This window comes from Haemaphysalis longicornis, unplaced genomic scaffold, assembly GCF_048455015.1.
Source record: "Haemaphysalis longicornis isolate Haplotype H1 unplaced genomic scaffold, Haemaphysalis longicornis Haplotype H1 scaffold_1, whole genome shotgun sequence".
Classification (NCBI taxonomy): domain Eukaryota; kingdom Metazoa; phylum Arthropoda; class Arachnida; order Ixodida; family Ixodidae; genus Haemaphysalis; species Haemaphysalis longicornis.
In genome coordinates this window covers 106,815,592-106,832,794 of record NW_027526203.1, presented here as the reverse complement: position 1 = coordinate 106,832,794, position 17,203 = coordinate 106,815,592, and the positions used below count along the sequence as shown (strand labels likewise).

General features: G+C 49.4%; 2 protein-coding genes across 2 annotated transcripts; both read right to left on the bottom strand.

Annotated features, from left to right (window-relative positions):
• Positions 1 to 880: 880 nt before the first annotated feature.
• On the bottom strand, positions 881 to 14,252 carry LOC144145603 (uncharacterized). The gene is made up of 6 exons (XM_077677302.1): positions 14,183 to 14,252; positions 13,782 to 13,945; positions 11,374 to 11,523; positions 9,642 to 10,026; positions 8,800 to 8,987; positions 881 to 7,421 (listed from the first exon to the last, which is right to left on the bottom strand). The coding sequence occupies exons 1-6, from the start codon at positions 14,250 to 14,252 to the stop codon at positions 7,272 to 7,274; spliced, it is 1,107 nt and encodes a 368-aa protein (XP_077533428.1). The 3' UTR covers positions 881 to 7,271.
• On the bottom strand, positions 10,259 to 16,725 carry LOC144178782 (uncharacterized). The gene has a single exon (XM_077706894.1). It carries the CDS (start codon positions 15,861 to 15,863, stop codon positions 14,379 to 14,381), a length of 1,485 nt encoding a protein of 494 aa, XP_077563020.1. The 5' UTR covers positions 15,864 to 16,725; the 3' UTR covers positions 10,259 to 14,378.
• Between the last annotated feature and the right edge of the window lie 478 nt (positions 16,726 to 17,203).

Genomic DNA, 17,203 nt, shown 5'->3' with positions numbered 1-17,203 from the left:
GAACGCCCGCAGTGGCACCACCTAGGAAAAGCTGCTACGCGAACATGCCTGCGCCATTGATCAAAGCATTTCACAGCCGTCTTGTTTCCTGCTGATTGGGCTCATAATCCCCTGCTGTCACTAGCTGCTTTATCTGTATGCGCTAAGTCACTAGCTAGGTACAGTACTACAGTCTCTAGTGCACCCACATGCATGCATTTTTGTGGCTGTGCTTGTAGGCAACGCAAAACATTCTGATGAAATCGACACTGCAACAAAGTGTGGGATGAGGCATCATATTTTATGTTTGCTAGATTAGGTTTTTGTCTTTTAAGAAGCACAAGACCAGGAAAAGTTCTTGCACACATTCATATCCCATCATCAGTGTTTGCTTCAGAAGAACGCTTCGACTAGTTCCACCAGTCATGTCTTGACATCCGCAATTAGTAATGTCACAAGTTGTCGTGCAGAACAATATATGGGGCAGCCGTGCCTGTTTTCACGCCACTTTGGGAATTTTCATGCACTAATAAAGTACTGCTGCTGCAAGTGGCATATTATTTGTATTCACAACACTGTAATTACTGATGCTGGCCAACTTGCTTTTGCACTTTAGTGTCTCTTTAGGAGTCTGTATTGTACCGTAAATCCATTAGGTCCCTCCTGGGCAGATGTGCTGAACTATGCTCCTGTGCTATGTCGCTTTTGCATCCCAATATATTTACTTCCTCTTTCTCTCTTTTTAAGCATAGCAGCAACCTTTGAGGTGCAAAAAGTGTCGAAACATGAAAAAGTTCAGTGTAGTTCTTCGTGCTTGAAATGAGTGAGCTACATTCTGCACATATTACACCTTGTGGCATTTCTGCTGCCCACAGGCCTGAAAGAAGGACACGACAAGTGCTTGACTTGCAACAAAGTTTATTTGTTTGCACCACAAAGATGCAAGTACAAAACATCAAAAGCAAGAATCACAAGCAGGAGCCTGCGTCCTAGCCTTAAAAAGGTGCCATTATGCGAACCATAAAAACACAGCTTCAGTCATATGCATACTCCTATCACTCAGTACATTCACATTAACAACTTCAGCAATTGTAGCAGCACCCACACAAACAAAGCACAGCAACATCTCTCACTAAGTGCATTGGCAAAAAAATTCACCTACACAGTCTGTACAGATGATTAACAAGCAAAGCTGCTGTGACATACAGTTGCTGTTTTATGTGTGATGCGTGGCCTACCCATTGAGCTGTGCTTCACAGAGTAGCTTGCTGCATGTGCGCTCTGCTGCGAGAGACGCCTTAATGTTCCCTTTGATGTGGCATTCCCAAGTAGCACTGTCGGTAGGTGTGAGAGTGTAGCTGCGTCATCTATAAACCTATAAGCCAATCTCTGTCTTTGTCGAGAGTTCGACGGAATGCCATCTGGTCAGGTAAAGGCATTTGTATAAATGTTGCAACAAAATTGACGTTTCGGGATCCGTATGGATCCCTTGTTCATAATGGATTGATGGCTTAGCAGCAGGCTCCTAAGTAGCGTTGAGCGCATGACGTAATGTACGGGAGTACACATGGTTTAGAGTGCCAGATGATCTGTTGATTGTGTTGCTTGTTGTCTGAATTATTAACGATTCAAGATTGAGCCTCGTTGCGAAATTCTTTCCCGGCGACCACTACATAATTCAGTCACAAATCTCCCATCAAAGAGCGAGCAGCCAAAAAATTGGCACTGCGTGCATAACAAATTGGAAGAACTTCCGAGAAACCACCCCCGCTGATCGGATAACAGTCTCGAGGAATGGACTACCAAGCTCATTCAAGAGGCATAAAAACACGCCAAGGAACTTTCCCTTACGCAGGATAACCCAGCCATCGATGCCCATCTCCTCCACCTCTGGGACGCCCGTAGAGGGCTAATCAGGCGGTGGAAAAAGAACAAGACGAACCGCAAGCTGAAGATCCGCATTGCGGAAATTACGGCAGAAGCTGAAGTGTACGCCCGTGAGCTGAGCCAGCACAACTGGACGCAGTTCTGCAACAAGCTGCAAGGAACGCTGGGAACCCGCCGCACATGGTACCTGCTCCGTTCCCTTATGGGCCCCGGTGAATATAAGGCGGTCGCAGCAGACCAGCTTCGCCGATTAATCCACAATTACCCGGGCACAGAAGAAGACTTGTTGGACGAACTTATTAAGCAAGCCTTGGCGCCCCCACCTCACGTCCAACCCACCCGGGCACCTGACTACACAGGCGATCCGAATCCCAAAATGGACGAGCCGTTCTCCATTGCTGAAATCGAGGCGGCAGCGTACAACCTCACCCGGAACACCACTCCGGGTCGAGACAAAATCCCTAACAAATTATTGCGAAACCTCGACCATGCCGTCCTAGAAAATCTTCTAGTCTACATCAATGAGTGCTGGCTGGCTGTTCCTTGCCCCCACAGTGGAAACACGCAGATGTCACTTTCATCCCCAAGCCCGGCAAACCCTTGAACTCCAAGAATCTGAGGCCTATTTCTCTGACCTCATGTGTCGGCAAATTGTTTGAACACCTGGTTTACAACCGGCTCTCGCCCCACGTTGAAGACAACGGCTACTTCCCTGACACGATGTACGGCTTCCGCCCACATCTGTCAACCCAAGACATACTACTTCAGCTTAAGGAGGAAGTGCTGGACGACTTTAATAGCCACAGCAAGCGGTCCATCTTGGCCCTTGACATTAAGGGGGCATTCGACGTTTCTCACCAAGCCATCCTTCAAGGCCTCGCATCTACAAACTGTGGCGAGCGCACATTCCAATACTTTGTCTCCTTTCTAACCCAGCACACAGCAACAGTGGGCATCGGGCACCGTCGATCCGACGCATTTAAAACCCTGCCAAAGGGCACTCCGCAGGGGTTGGTAGTATCCCAAATACTATTCAACCTCATAATGAAAGACTTGCCACCCCTACTAAAAGCCATCCCGAATCTTCGCCACGCAATATACGCGGACGACCTAACGCTCTGGGTCCCCACTGGATCTTCGGGCGACCAGCAAGATGCACTTCAAGCAGCCATTCAGGTCACCCAACAATACCTGAAAACCCGAGGACTCGATTGTGCCCCCCTTCTAACCCTGTGCAAAAGGACATATAAGAAGCGTCCAGATCCCATACCAGATCCAGAACTTACCATTAATGAGCAACGCGTCCCCAATGTCCCACTCCTACGCATATTAGGCCTCACCATACCAAAAGATGGCTCAGGCGCTCAGACTATCCTTCCCTTGCAACGGACTCTTGACCAGCTCATTCACCTCATCCGCAGGATCTCCCATCAGCGACTTGGGCTACAAGAAGCTGACACCCTGCGCATCATTCACGCCCTCCTTATTAGCCAGGTTACGCCACCGTATTTGGCCCTGAAACCCGCAGAGAAAGAAAAGCTAAACATCGCCATACGCCAGGCCTACGAGGCCGCCCTTGGACTGCCTCCAAAAATACCAACAAGAAAACTTCTACAGCTCGGCATCCATAATACATGGGAGGAACTGGAACAAGCTCATCGCATCTCCCAATTCACGCGACTTAAGCTCACGCCAACCGGCAGGGCTACACTTACCTGGCTCGGCTACAAGCCTCCCCCAATATACGAACAGAGGCAACGCATCCCTCTAACCATCCGACAGTACATCACAATCGCACCCATTCCCAGAAATATGCACCCCATCTATAACAAGGCACGCCGAGAAGCCCGGATACGAGCCCTTAGAAAACGCATCCCCAACTCTCCCTGTACTCGTTACACGGATGCCTCTCCATACCACCAACAACCGGAACATGCCGTGAGTGTCACCGGAGCCAACAGTGCAGAATTGACGGCCGCTACAGTACACACGACATCTATTGAGGCAGCAGAAGGACTTGCCATCGCTCTAGCCGCCACCACTGGAAACGACTACTTCACTATAATCCGCCTGCCGCAACTTCCTGCTAGGTCGAATAACACCCACGGCCTTAAAAATTCTGCAAAGTGTGCACCAGCTCCCGGAAATGCACATCATCTGGACCCCCGGACATGAGTCCTTCGAGGGGAACGAGGCGGCACACGCCGCTGCCCGCGTTCATACACACCGGGCCGTTTCTCAAGAAGGCGAAGTCACGCAGCCCCTTCGCTCTCCCAAGCCCGCTACTCTGAATTCTTACGCGGACATCCTCGCCCATTACCGCCACGAACGACGACGCTTCCCGCCACCACATCCCCATTTATCCAGAGCACAGGCGACTGCCTTTCCTCCATGCCATGTACCCCACCCTCTACTACTCAACGTGTAATTTCTGTCACCAACCAGGCACCCTGTACCACATAGTATGGGAGTGTCAGAAAACCCCATCTCTTACCCCAAATCCTCACCCAACGTACGAGCAGTGGGCGGACCAGCTGGCCAGCTCCAACCTCTCAGTCCAGCGTATCCTGGTGGAGAGGGCTAGGGCAGCCAGCGCGGACCAGGGCTTCCCGGACTACAGGAGGCCCCCCACCTGGCGGGCACCTGAAGCTCGTCTTAATAAAGTTTATCCACTCCACTCCGTGGCTATGATGCGCGCGTGGTCCCACTCTATCTTGTGGCCCATCTTCTCGGCATGCTCTGCAAGTGCATTCGTCACGGTGTGGCCCTTGGTGACGTCATTTTTGTGCTGTTTAAGACGTTGGCAAAAATTTCCGCTTTCACCAATGTATACCGATTCGCAGTCGGCGCATGGGATTTTGTAGACCACACCAGGGAAACGTGGACGAGGGAGGATCCTTTATGTTAAGCAAGTCACCCTTGAGCTTGCTTGCTTGCACATGCGCGATCTGCACACCACGTTTTCTGAAGACACGAGCAAGGGCTCCACTTCCAGGCAGTTCCTCTACAAGGACATGACATTAGTGTATCGCACGCCGTTCGATGTCACTGAGCTCTGCACCTTGCTACGGTTTTGCCTGTCTAACACTTGCTTCTCGCACAAAAGCGAATTCTACAAGCAAGTTTTCGGTACCGCTATGGGAGCATCTATTTCAGTCACGACTGCAAATATTACAATGGAAGCAATTTAAAACAAGGCATTGGAATTATTTTAGCCGATACCCAAGGTGTTCCTGAGATACTTCGATGACTGCTTCTGCGGTAAGGTGTACATCAGACAAACCAGCCGATGCGTAAATGACCGCCTCAGGGAACATGATCTTTCCATGAAGAATGGCACCGGGTCGCATTTGCCTCATCACTACCGCGAGTGTGGCAAAGGATGCCTTCCGAGACTGACAGAGACAATCATTATCGGAAAGAGTCGTGACACCTTGGCACAAGAACTGCGCGAAGCGTATTTTATCCAAAAAAAAAACAGCGCAGGCTGTATCAGTGAAGCATCGCTATCCCTGTTTTCGAAGGAGTACCGGATCCTAGACAACATGCGATAAAAAGGTGTGATTGTTGTCTTCAGCTGTGGCTATTTTCTTTTTATAGTATCTTTTTCAGATTTATTATCCTTTGTGTATGTTTGTGCGTTTGTAGACAAGCTACTTGTATCGCTGTCTTTCCTTGGAATAAATCAGTTGTTAGTAGCGCATCTGTCTCGTCGTTCTTCGTTTTTTCTGTCCTCGTTTGTAGCGCTCGATTTTCCTTAAGCAATGAACCAACTAGCCCAACAGCATATTTTACTAAAAAAGCGGACCCTGATTTACAACGCTACTTGCCCGTACGATTTCGAAAAGGAGCTTTTGTTATAGCCGACGCTTCAGCTATCACGTCTCTCTCTTTGAAAGGAACAAACAGCACGCGGGCTGCGATCGATCACTGTTTTTACCATACAAACAGCTTCGCGAATGTGCAAACAGCTTCGTGAATATCAACCCAGTATTTTTTGCCTTGCTGCCCATCGGGAAACGAATTATAAAACGGATCTAAAACGATAAGCCAGCTTCCACAGCTAAATGATGCACTAAAGCACGAAAACATTTCCTATCTGTCACTGTTTTCTACTTTAACCAGAGACAGGTGCTGCTGAAAACATTTTACTTTCAAATAAACTAAATCTAACACTCAAAGTAAATACTTCACTTGGGAATTGCACTTTTAAAAATCTAGTCTATTATTTAGGAGAGGAGAAGTTTCGTTAGTTTTCGCACTTGACGAAGACGACGGCCGATATTTGTGCTGATGTATTTGTTACTTAGAGAAAGGCTGATTTTGGCTCACTTAGCGAGTGAGGCAAAAGTCACACAAGCGTACAACAACTCTATTTAGGTCGTCAAACTTTTGAAAAGGTCTAAAGGATAGAGGTGGCGTTGGGCCAGCCCAAATATGGCCCATATTGGACGCGGGATGCAAGCGGCCAAAAAGTTATAAAATATCTTTTTTTTTCTGTGGTAAATGCAATAGGAATGACAAATGTAAGGCATGTGCTCATTTCGCGCTATTTTTATCTTTGAGTAAAAATTTTATTTTTAAGTAAAAAGAGGTTTGCTAACACCAAGACATTCGCAAGCGCGTGAATAGTTTGTAGGCTTCTCATCTTTTTTTTTTTTACATTGAAAAAAAAAAAAATGGCGGATACGCCTGCCTATGCGGTTAGTTTAAACATGTGATGGCGACGGCGGTACAGCGCGCTGGTGTAGCAGAGAAACCCCGGGCGAGCACATCCCTGCACCTGGCGGAGCGCCCTGCAAGTCGCCGGAGAAATGCGAGCTTCACGGGACAGGTTCCCCAACCTCCGTCACAGGCAGCTCGGAACTTGTTTCGGCAACTCTCCACCAGGTGCAAACGTCGTCTGCATGGAGCTACTTTGAACGATGGTACCTAGTGTGCAGTGTGCTTGCGAAGCTCAGGATTTCGCCAAGGTGATTTTAAGAGCTTAGACTGCTCATTTGGACAAAGAAAAATTTGAGTGCAGTTGGCCTTTAATGCCGAGACATGTGCATTTAAAAATATTGGAGTTGATTTCCCGTGAGTTTTCACTATTCATTTACGACTTGTAGTGCCATTCACACACCTCCGGAGAAAACATAACCCTAAATGAAGAGGCCCACACAAGGGGCACCCTATTAGGTGCCTTGTGTCCCTTCTGTAGTCCGAGAGCTTTGGCGTGCGGCACCCCATCTCTGACGCTGAGGTTCAGGGCGTGAGGACCGCTTGACCTTCTTGCTAGCCGAGCTCTTGGCCAGCAGGCACTCTACCTGGTCCCCGGTTGACCCCAGGGCGACGCCTGGCAATGCTTGTGGGCTGGACCTTGACGGTACAGCCGCACCTCCGGGCGCTGGTGAAGCCTGCCTTCATGGGCAGGCTCCTTCCTGGGGCTCCTTTCTGATCTTGTGCATCTGCCGCAGCAGCTGCTGAAGGGCAGTGGCATAATATGGGTTGCCAGCAGCTAGGGAAGGCTGGCGCCACCACTCCTCGTAGATCTTCTGCAGCTCCGCAGTGTCCTACGAAAAATTTGTTCAGGATATACCACAGATTTACTCAAAATTTGTTGCATCTCCTATCTTTACTATTGTCTTCTTTGCACTGCTGAAGTAATAAGGGTGTTCCGTAGGTATTCAACTATGGGCCTACCGGGAAACCCATTAGGGCAGAAAAATGTTCACAGAACTCACCTTCCCCTGCCAAGCTTAGATAACCAGTTTGGACCAGAGAATACTACGCAGGTATTTACAGATTAGTTTCACAAACATTAATGCATTCATTGAACTAAAATAAAACACAAGAAAAAGCTTTGTTTAGTGCCATGTTCAGTTACATAATAATGACTGATTGATTGATTGACTGCGAGGTTTAAAGTACCGAAACTACACCTTGCTTATGAGGCGCGCTGTAGTGGAGACAGCTGGGGTTTAATTTTGGTCACCTAGGAACAGCTAGGAAGAGTTAACGTGCGCCGAAATCTCGACACACAGACGCTTTCGCTTTTCACTTCTATCAGGAAAATTGATACCGCAGCCGGTATCGAACCCATGTCCTTGGGCTCAGCAGCACAACACCATAGTCACTTTAGTCTCACAGAACCCAAGCAACGCCTCTTCAAAATCCCAGGGTTCCTCAAAGCCTTACTTGAGAGCCCCTGACCTAGTGCTTTCGCAAGGCACCTTTTTATTCACAGGGCCTTAGTGGCATACAAGAACTATTCAGCGAAACACACAGAAAAAGATTAAGACCAGAATGTAAAATTTTACATCTCAAAAACTTGCACTGTGCAACTGACTATGTATCTAATGGTATGAGATTCGATCCTGGCAGAGTCTGTTTAACACTTCTTTTAAGCTGGGCTGAAGACTGTCCCACCTGGTGGGGGCCCCTAACACCAGCACAGTGCTGTTTAATGAAAGTTTATTCCTCCTCCTCTTAGCACCCTCCCTATGTCAGAAAGGGCCTCGGAAGACATACGACAGCCAGCATACAAAATTTCACACTAGCTGTGACATATGAATACTACTTCATTCTTGCTACCCTTTACATGCATTGGAAAAACTTGTTCGTCTTGCTTCTGCTATGATGCTACGCAGTCATGTTGGATTGCCTTAATTTTTGGAGTGTCTTTTTTGGCATCCTGTAGCCTTCTTCTACTTAGCTCCTGCAATTGTACCTTCGTAAAAATAAATTTTACTACAAGAGACCCCTGAAAAAATGCATGCACGTGGTTATAAAATAGGTAGCTCTTTCCAAAAGTGGAGTGTGTTGCTGAGAAACAGATCTTGTTCAGGTGTCTAGTTGCTACCTAGGTGTCCAGTAACTGGAGTAAGGGTCACAATTATTAGGCTTTGCTAAAATAAATGCACGAGCACAAGCCACACCTCAACACCTCACGTTGGTGACTGCTTCCAGTTGAGCCCTGGGCCTCCAGCTGTGGCTCGGTATCCATAGGCAGCTGCTGCTGTTCAGGCTTTGCTGCCACCGGTTGGCCTTGCCCTGTGGGTGTGCTGGTGCTGGCTTCTTGGGAGTTGTCCTGTGTTTGCTTTCCCAGTCAAGCTTCCTGAATGCCCCCTCCAGACATGCTGTAAACAGTTAGGAATAGTGAAAACTGACTGTGAATCAGATCGAATATTCTCAAATACGAATAGTAGAAACCAACCACGAATTACATATATTCGAATGTAAATGGCAAAAGATTACTGCAAATGAATTATTTTCAAATGTGAATAGTGAAAATTCACTTCACATTGAATTTTATTCAAATTGTGCATTGCTCCCACGCCAGGCTGCTGTTAGCTGTGCCACGTATAAAGATGTATTATGAGCTGCACTGTTGTGGCGAATACCACACGCCCATTTATTCCTACTAAGTGGAACAAAAATAGTAGAGCGAAGGTATGTACTGAGACATATGAACGTCTGGGCCATAATTTAAAAGTAGTTTTATAAGCACAGGCTTTCAGTCAGGCTGTGCCATCTTCATTAGGACAGGTGCATCAGACAAGTCTAGTTAAGTGCGCCGTGGCTGTGCATGTGCTCATCGCTGCCTTTCTCCCGAATTAGAGAATTCAACACTGTAGAACAGATTTTCTGCGATACCTTTCCGTCTACACTGCATGATAGCTTGCTTGAAGCTGAAAATTAAACTGAGAGAGATGCCATGTTTGCATAAACGTTGCCACAGGTCACATAAAAGTAGCAATATATGGAGTGTGCTGGGGTACATAGCTACTTACAATGTTCAACGTGATTTGGTGCTCTTCTGTCCAGCTTAGTGAGGGGGCTCACTCCTTTGTCGCCATACTGCCCTCTCCGCCACCCGCAGAACCAGTGGTAGACGGTGCTGACTGGGGGATTTACAGCGCTGCTAGCGAGCAGGCCCTCACCGTCCTCCTGCCTTGCCAGCTTCGTTTTATGAGGAGCTAGTGCAGCTGCTGGGGTCGTATCATCTTGAAAGTAGCGGAAGAATGCGGCACTTTTGTCCGATGTGGGTTTTAGAAGGCGAAGCCCATCGGCGCAGTCGAGCCCGTGGTTGAGCACCTCATGCAGCTTGATGACAGCAGTCGGCGAGACTGGCCAGTTGAGGAATGGGTCGTTCTGCTGAGTTGCTTTTGTGACTTCCTAATTTTGACATCTACAAATGCTTAGCAGTAGTAGAATGCTTTCCGGCAGTTTCGCTCAAGCTTCTGTGCTGACACCTTCACTCCTTGTGGAACACAAACCTGTAAAAAGAGAATATCACAAATTATCTCAATTCTCAAAATATTATTTAAAGCTTGATATACGACTAACCTGCAATATATTTTTTTACTTAAATTACAATTGTATGAAACACAAACGTGTTAAACGGTAATATTATGAATTATTTTAGTTGTGAGAATATTATTGAGAACCAGATATGCAATCTGTAACCTGCAAATGTTTTTTTTACTTCAATTACCCACTTCATCTGACAAGTTTCACAATCAGACAACTAAGAAATGCTGAAGTTCCAAGGTGATGCGCATACTGTATTAAAGATGTGCCTCCAAGTCATGTTCTGATCTACTTCGCGGAATAAGAAATTGTACAGGTTTAGCACTCGCCTTTCACTTAATTTTCCCATGTACGAAAAATGGCGTTTTAGGAAAATTTGTGTTGGTACCAAGCAAAAAAAAAAAAAAAAAAACTTGCTCAATCGCTCCCGAAATCGAAGCGGAACAGTTGCATGTTATGCTCTTGCATATAACACAATTCTCTCCAAAATAGGACAGTTATATGCTTCCCACATTTCGGTTACGTTTAAATCCACTGAACACGTAATAACACAACACGTTTAAAGCCTCTTTTAAAGCATTTTCAGTTGGTCTTTTTTTCCTCCTCAGCAAGGGGTGCCCCTTTATAGACCGAAGGGGGCAGGAGATAATTGGCTAAAAATCATTCATCTGTGAAAATGTTAAAAGCATGACACACATGCTTGACTCTTTTTGCTCGGACCATACTATGAAGCGTGTTATGTCGGCCGGACGGTGCGGCCGAACGGATGCACCACACCACACATCGTAGTCCAGACGAACGGAAGTCTTTATTGAAGGATGTCTGTCCTATATATATACATACTATAACGAGTGTGGCGCCACATCTTGGCGTCTACAGATAATCGCAGATGAGTGGCGGCACCTGGTGCTATTGCACGACACTACATCTTTCCCTCCCTGGGAAGAAACGTATGAATCATTAGAAAGTCCAGTCCGCACAAAGCAATCACAATTGCAGTCACTGTCTGTACACAGAAATCACAAAACAGTCACTATCTGTGTGAACACTCACTGCTGTCAAATCACTGCACGTAATCTTGGAAGCGCACTGGAGGTCTGCGATTTCTCCTTGGCCGGTCAGGCGGTGGCTCGGCATCGAGTCCATTGCCCTCTACCGGTACACTGCACTCCTCCGTGCGAGAGCCTGAAGCCAGCCTATGCGGTTGCGAACCTTGCGGCTGTGGTGGGCTCGGCGGCACGGGTAGTGGTACAGGGCGTGAAGGAGACGCAAGTTGATCAGCGGAACTCGCTTCCTGCGTTTGATGCGGACCAGCAGGCGTAGTGATCCAAGTCTTCGATGGTACATCTCTCCTGTGACAGTCTGTCAACGGGGGCATGTCGTGCGCGCCAGAGATGTCTACGTTAGTTTCTTGCTCTGGCGATGCCTCTTTTGGTACCGCTGACAGCTGCGAAGCGTTCCAGGTTCGACCGTCTTCCAGATAGAAAGACCAGCGGCCGATTCTTTTGAGGATTTTCAATGGTGGTCCATAACTTGGAGTGCCCTTTGGTCCGGGAATTGGTTTTTTCATTCGTACGTAGGTGCCCACTTGGAACTTGGGGACCCTAGCAGCTCGCCGTTGATCAGCGTAGGCCTTGCTCTTCCGTTGATGCTCTGCGACTTTTCCTGAGCACGCTCATCTCCCGCGATGGATTTGTGCTGAAGTCGGCCGTAGGCTGACCAATTACATCCAGCGATGTTCTCATGTGTCGGCCATGTAGAAGAACGGCCGGTGAGAGACCGGTGGTGCTGTGAGGGGTGGCTCTGTATACTCCTAAGTATTCAGTCGCAGTTGCCTTCACTGGACGCTGCTCCAGCAGGGCCAGTTGAATGTACGACTTCAGTACACGATTAAATCTTTCCACTAGACCATTTGCCTGTGGGTGGTATACGGCAGAAAAGATGTGCCTGATTCCACGGTCTTCAAGGAAGGATTCAAATTCCCTCGATGTGAACTGTCTGCCGTGATCAGACACTATCTCTGTCGGGTAACCCTCACGTGCGAAGAGTGAGAGTAGAAACTTCGTCACCGTGTGGGAGGTAACATCAGCGCAAAAAACCACTTCTGGCCATTTCGAAAAATAGTCAACTACTGAAATGGCGAACCTGCAGTCTGTAGGTGCACGCTCGAAAGGACCAACAATGTCAATAGCTATCTTGTCCCAAGGTTTGTCAGGAAGAGGGATTGGCTGCAGTGGTGTGGGCGAGTTCCTGGCACTTTTGTCCGCGCTCTGACAAATGGCACAACTGCGGATAGTTGTTTCAACGTGTTTGTCTAACCCTGGCCACCAATACTTCTCTCGTAGGCGTTGTTTGGTTTTCATGATACCAGGGTGTGATTCGTGAGCCAGCTGGACAAAAGTGGCTGTGAGCTTGGCGGGGACTACGATGCGCTCAGTACGCAAGAGTATGCCATCAACCACTGTCAACTCCTTTCGGACTTCATAGTAGGGAGTGAGGTTAAGTGCCAGGTTTTTGCGTGGCGGCCACGATGTCTGTACGCAACGGGCAACGTCTTGGAGAGTGCTATCCTCCGCGGTTGCATGCTTCAGTTCATCGTGATGTACACACATTACGAGAGACACTATTTCTTCTGACTCGGGGCCACCTTCAGTGTCTGGAAGAGGTAGCCAGGACAAGGCATCAGCTACCTTGTTGTGCTCACCATGCCTGTACTGCACCGTGAAGTTGTACCGCAGTAACTGTGCAGTCCATCTTGCTATGCGGAGTGGTCGCTGTCCTGTGCCTTGAGCAGAAAGCAGGGCTACTAGAGCTTGGTGATCCGTTTGCAGAGTAACTGGACGACCCCATAGGTACACATGCCATTTCTCTAGAGCCCACAAGCAAGCTAGAGCCTCACGTTCACCAGTCGAGTACTTCCGTTCTGCTTCCATCAATGTTCGAGACGCGAATGCCACAGTTCGAATGTGCCGACCATCAACTTGTTGCAGTACCGCACCTAAACCATATGCGGATGCATCGGTGGCTACAATGACGGGAAGTGCTGGATCGAACATTTGTAGTACCCTGTGGGAGGCTAGGAGGTTCTTTACTCTTGTAAGACTGTTCTCAGCAGCAGTGTCCCAGTTAAAAGGAGTGTCCTTACGAAGAAGTCTGCGCATGGGCTCCACTTCCTCTGCTAGGCGTGGAACAAATCTAGCATAGTATTCTACTAGTCCCAGGAACGACCGGAGCTTGCCAGCATCTGTAGGGGTGGCAGCGTGAACAATGGCGTCAACTTTGGTCTGAAGGGGTGCTACTCCTTCGGCGCTAACGCGGTGACCAAGAAACGAGAGTTCGGATGTGTTGAAAACACATTTGTCATTTAGCTTGAGCCCAGCGTGTGAAATTCGTTGCAGGACTTCCTCTAAGTTCCGCATGTGCTCTTTCTCCGACTTGCCGAAGATGATGACGTCGTCCAGGTAGCAGAGAACGCCTTTGCATCCCTGTAGAATTGACGTCATGAGTTGCTGGAATGCTGCTGGTGCTGAGGCTAGGCCGAAACATACTCTCTTAAATCGGAAAAGGCCATCGTGCGTTATGAACGCTGTAATATCTCTACTGTCTGGATGAAGCAGAACCTGGTAGTATGCGGAGGCCAAATCCAACTTTGAAAAGTAACGGGCACCGTTCAGGGCATGCAGCAACTCTTCTGTGTGTGGCAGGGGAAAGCTGTCGACCACCACAGCTTTGTTAGCTTCACGGAGGTCCACGCAGATGCGAATGCTGCCATCTTTCTTGCGAGCTGCAACAATAGGGGAAACCCACTCTGACGCATTTACGCATTCAATGACATCAGCAGAAAGTAGGTTCCTCAGTTCGTCGCTGACTGCTTCTCGCACTGAAAGTGGTAGGCGTCTGAGCTTCTGCGTGACAGGAGCTACCGACTGTTTGAGCTTGACCCGATGCTGGACACCTTTGGCAAGTCCTAGCTCCGGTGAAAACAAGTGTCCGAACTTGGCCCATAATGAAGTAGGCATACCAAACTTGGGTGGACCCAGTGGTGGCTTCATGGTGGGCGGAGACAACTTGTTTGTGTTCTGCGAATGCATTTCGGGGCGTAGCATTTTGGGGCCTTTTGTGTCGACGTTCAGTTCAGCGGCCATATTAAGGCAGCGCAATTTTGTGCCTACAATCTGGAGACCAAGAGCTTTTACAGCATTTTACACCAAGAGCTTTTACCCAGGAGTGGCAGCGTGAACAATGGCGTCAACTTTGGTCTGAAGGGGTGCTACTCCTTTGGCGCTAACGCGGTGACCAAGAAACGAGAGTTCGGATGTGTTGAAAACACATTTGTCATTTAGCTCACGTTTAACTTGGTCTCTGAACCGGCTCCTAAAGTTATGTTCTCCCATTATCGACACAGCTGAGCCAGTGTCCACTAAGAATGTTATGATGCACGGGCGTGATGCCAGAGCAACAGGTTGAACCCCGACATCAACGTAGACGCCCGTACGCTTCTCAGCGTGAACAGTAAGAATGTTCACGACACTCTCAGCGTCTTCCTCTGAAACGATTTCGGCAACTCGAGCCGGGCGTCTTCCACGTCCGCGACGCGAATTTCGGCAGTACTGTTGAAAGTGGCCTCGGCGGCCGCACGCGAAGCAGGCTCGACCGCGGGCTGCACAGGCTGACGGCTGGCAGTTTTGTGCGCCGCAGTTGCCGCACACGTTTGTGTTTACGGAGTACGGGACGACGGCGCTAGCAATCTCCGGCGCAGGCGGACGAACGAAGCCGGAGCGCGAAGAGCTAGGCGTACTACGTCGGTCGGTACTGCTGGACTGGCGTACATGTCTGCGACGGCCTGCCGGGTTGCGTCCGCGGTTATGTTGTGGTACTACTCGATCCACAGGGGCTGTTCCGAGAGCTTCGGATTCGCGCTGCACTTGCTCGCGAAGAAGCGCCATCTCCACGGCGCGGTCAAACGTGAGCGCGTCACACTCGAGCAATAGCCGCTCCCGTAGGCGCGGGCATGCGACCCCGGCGACGAACTGGTCGCACAGATTTGTATCCGCTTGCGCGGCAAAGTTGCATGACGAAGCCAGTTCGCGAAGCGCAAGAGCAAACTCCCATATCGGCTCACCGTGCAGTTGACGACGGTCACGGAAGCGATGTCGCTCGACGCGTACGTTGCAAGTAGCGGAAAAGTGTCGAGCCAGGGCTTGAACAGCTGCGTCGTACTCGTCCGGTGGCTGTGCGAGCTCGGCATCGGCTTGTTTGATCTCTGTTGTTCCAACTGCAGCGGTGGTTGCAGAAGGCGTAACCGTCTGAAGGGGGGCGGTTCCCGCACTCGGATGCGCGGGCGGGTGGTCTGGGGCGTTCGGTGGTGGTGGCGGTGGCAGGGCGTCGAAAATTCGTTGTCCTTCAGGTCCGAGGCAGTGCAGAAGGAGGGCTCGGCGGCGGGCCGCCGATAGCTCAGACGCTCCAGAGGCGAGCGTGAAGTTTTCGAACAGGCGCAGCCATCGCGGCCAGGGGATGGCGGGCGTGCCTGGTGAAGCGAGGAACGGCGGCGGCGGCGAAATTCCGGGTAGCATCCTCGTCGCCAGTTTGTTATGTCGGCCGGACGGTGCGGCCGAACGGATGCACCACACCACACATCGTAGTCCAGACGAACGGAAGTCAGTCCTATATATATACATACTATAACGAGTGTGGCGCCACATCTTGGCGTCTACAGATAATCGCAGATGAGTGGCGGCACCTGGTGCTATTGCACGACACTACAAAGCGTTATTTGTTTGTGAATTAGAATTACATCACACATTATTCTGATATTGTTTAATCTTACGTAAGGAAAAATAAATTAATTTGAACATGAAGTGATATGCGGATTGTTTTTGCACGGGTGCTTCAAATCGTGGTCAAAAAATCCCAGCCCAACTCAATGTAACGTGTGCTTTCACCTCGGCCAAGAGAACATACAACGACGAAGTTCAGCTGCTCTTCCCTTTGAAATTGAGCGTGAAAGACGGCGGCATCGATGATTGACCTGTGGCGTTGTTCAGCGTGACGGAAGCAAGTGTGATCAGTAGTAACCAGATTTTTAAGCCACCGCTACTGTAATAAATGCGTAGAAAAAAAAAAATACCTCGCTGGTGTAGCTTCGCAACTGCAACTGATCAGTCTGTCTTGATTTTACCAGGTCGGGTAGGGGGGTGATTTGGCAACGCCTCCGAGGACCTTGCCAGAATAAATAAAGACACTGCCGAAGAGCATCTATGGTACATCGTTGGGTTGGGGGCTCCCAGTCGACGATCCACGACGCACGGTTGCCTCGCGTAGTAGTCAGCCATGCGTACGCACCCCCGCACGAAGCAACGTTACTAGCACGAAGCACGTCCACGTTATCGACGCTGGCTTTGCAGTCTAACTCGAAAGGTTGGTCGCGCCCGCGCATGTCACAACGGCTGAAGAAATTAACTGCTACTTCGCCGTCGAACTAGAAAAAAACCGTAAAATTGCAGCAAACTCTACGCCACTGATGCTGCTGGTGCTGTGAATCGCGTCACTTACGTGAACGAGCCCTAAACAAGAGCAGAGGAGTGCGGAGTACGTTTACTGCTTTGTTCGCACGCCGGCAGAACCCAACGTTTATAGAACCAAGGTCAGTTGTAAAACTTCGAAGTGTTTCCCGGCGCCGCCGCACCAAGCCGCATTGATGGCGCTGCAGTCGCATCCGGCTCCCGCGCGGAGCACCGGGTGGCTGAGGAGGCAGCTGAGGTCAGCACGTTCTGAGGGATACACCTGCCGTTGTGCGGCTAGCGTCTCCGCGCGTGCGTGCGTGCTTGCGCGCGCGTGCGCGCGTGCGCACTCCAGTTGTAGATGGTTAGGTGAGCACCATGCCGGCGTGTTGTGTCCCCGGTTGCACGGGTGGTTACAGGGGAAACCAAACCCAAAGGCGCTTTTCTCGCACTTCGCACTTTTCTCGCAAGTTACTTCGGCCTTCGTGTAGATATATGGTACAGTGCCAATGCGTGTCTTGACCGAAACCTCTCAGCCAAAT

What these genes read in the sequence shown, in the direction of transcription:
- LOC144145603 (XM_077677302.1), bottom strand. Translation starts at nt 14,252, where the DNA reads ATGCATTCGCAGAACACAAACAAGTTGTCTCCGCCCACCATGAAGCCA. An exon ending in GAGCCCACCACAGCCGCAAG is followed by an intron (nt 10,027 to 11,373) that starts GTTCGCAACCGC and finishes TGTCAAAATTAG; the next exon opens with GAAGTCACAAAAGCAACTCA. An exon ending in ACCAAATCACGTTGAACATT is followed by an intron (nt 8,988 to 9,641) that starts GTAAGTAGCTAT and finishes AACTGTTTACAG; the next exon opens with CATGTCTGGAGGGGGCATTC.
- LOC144178782 (XM_077706894.1), bottom strand. Translation starts at nt 15,863, where the DNA reads ATGTGGCGCCACACTCGTTATAGTATGTATATATATAGGACTGACTTC.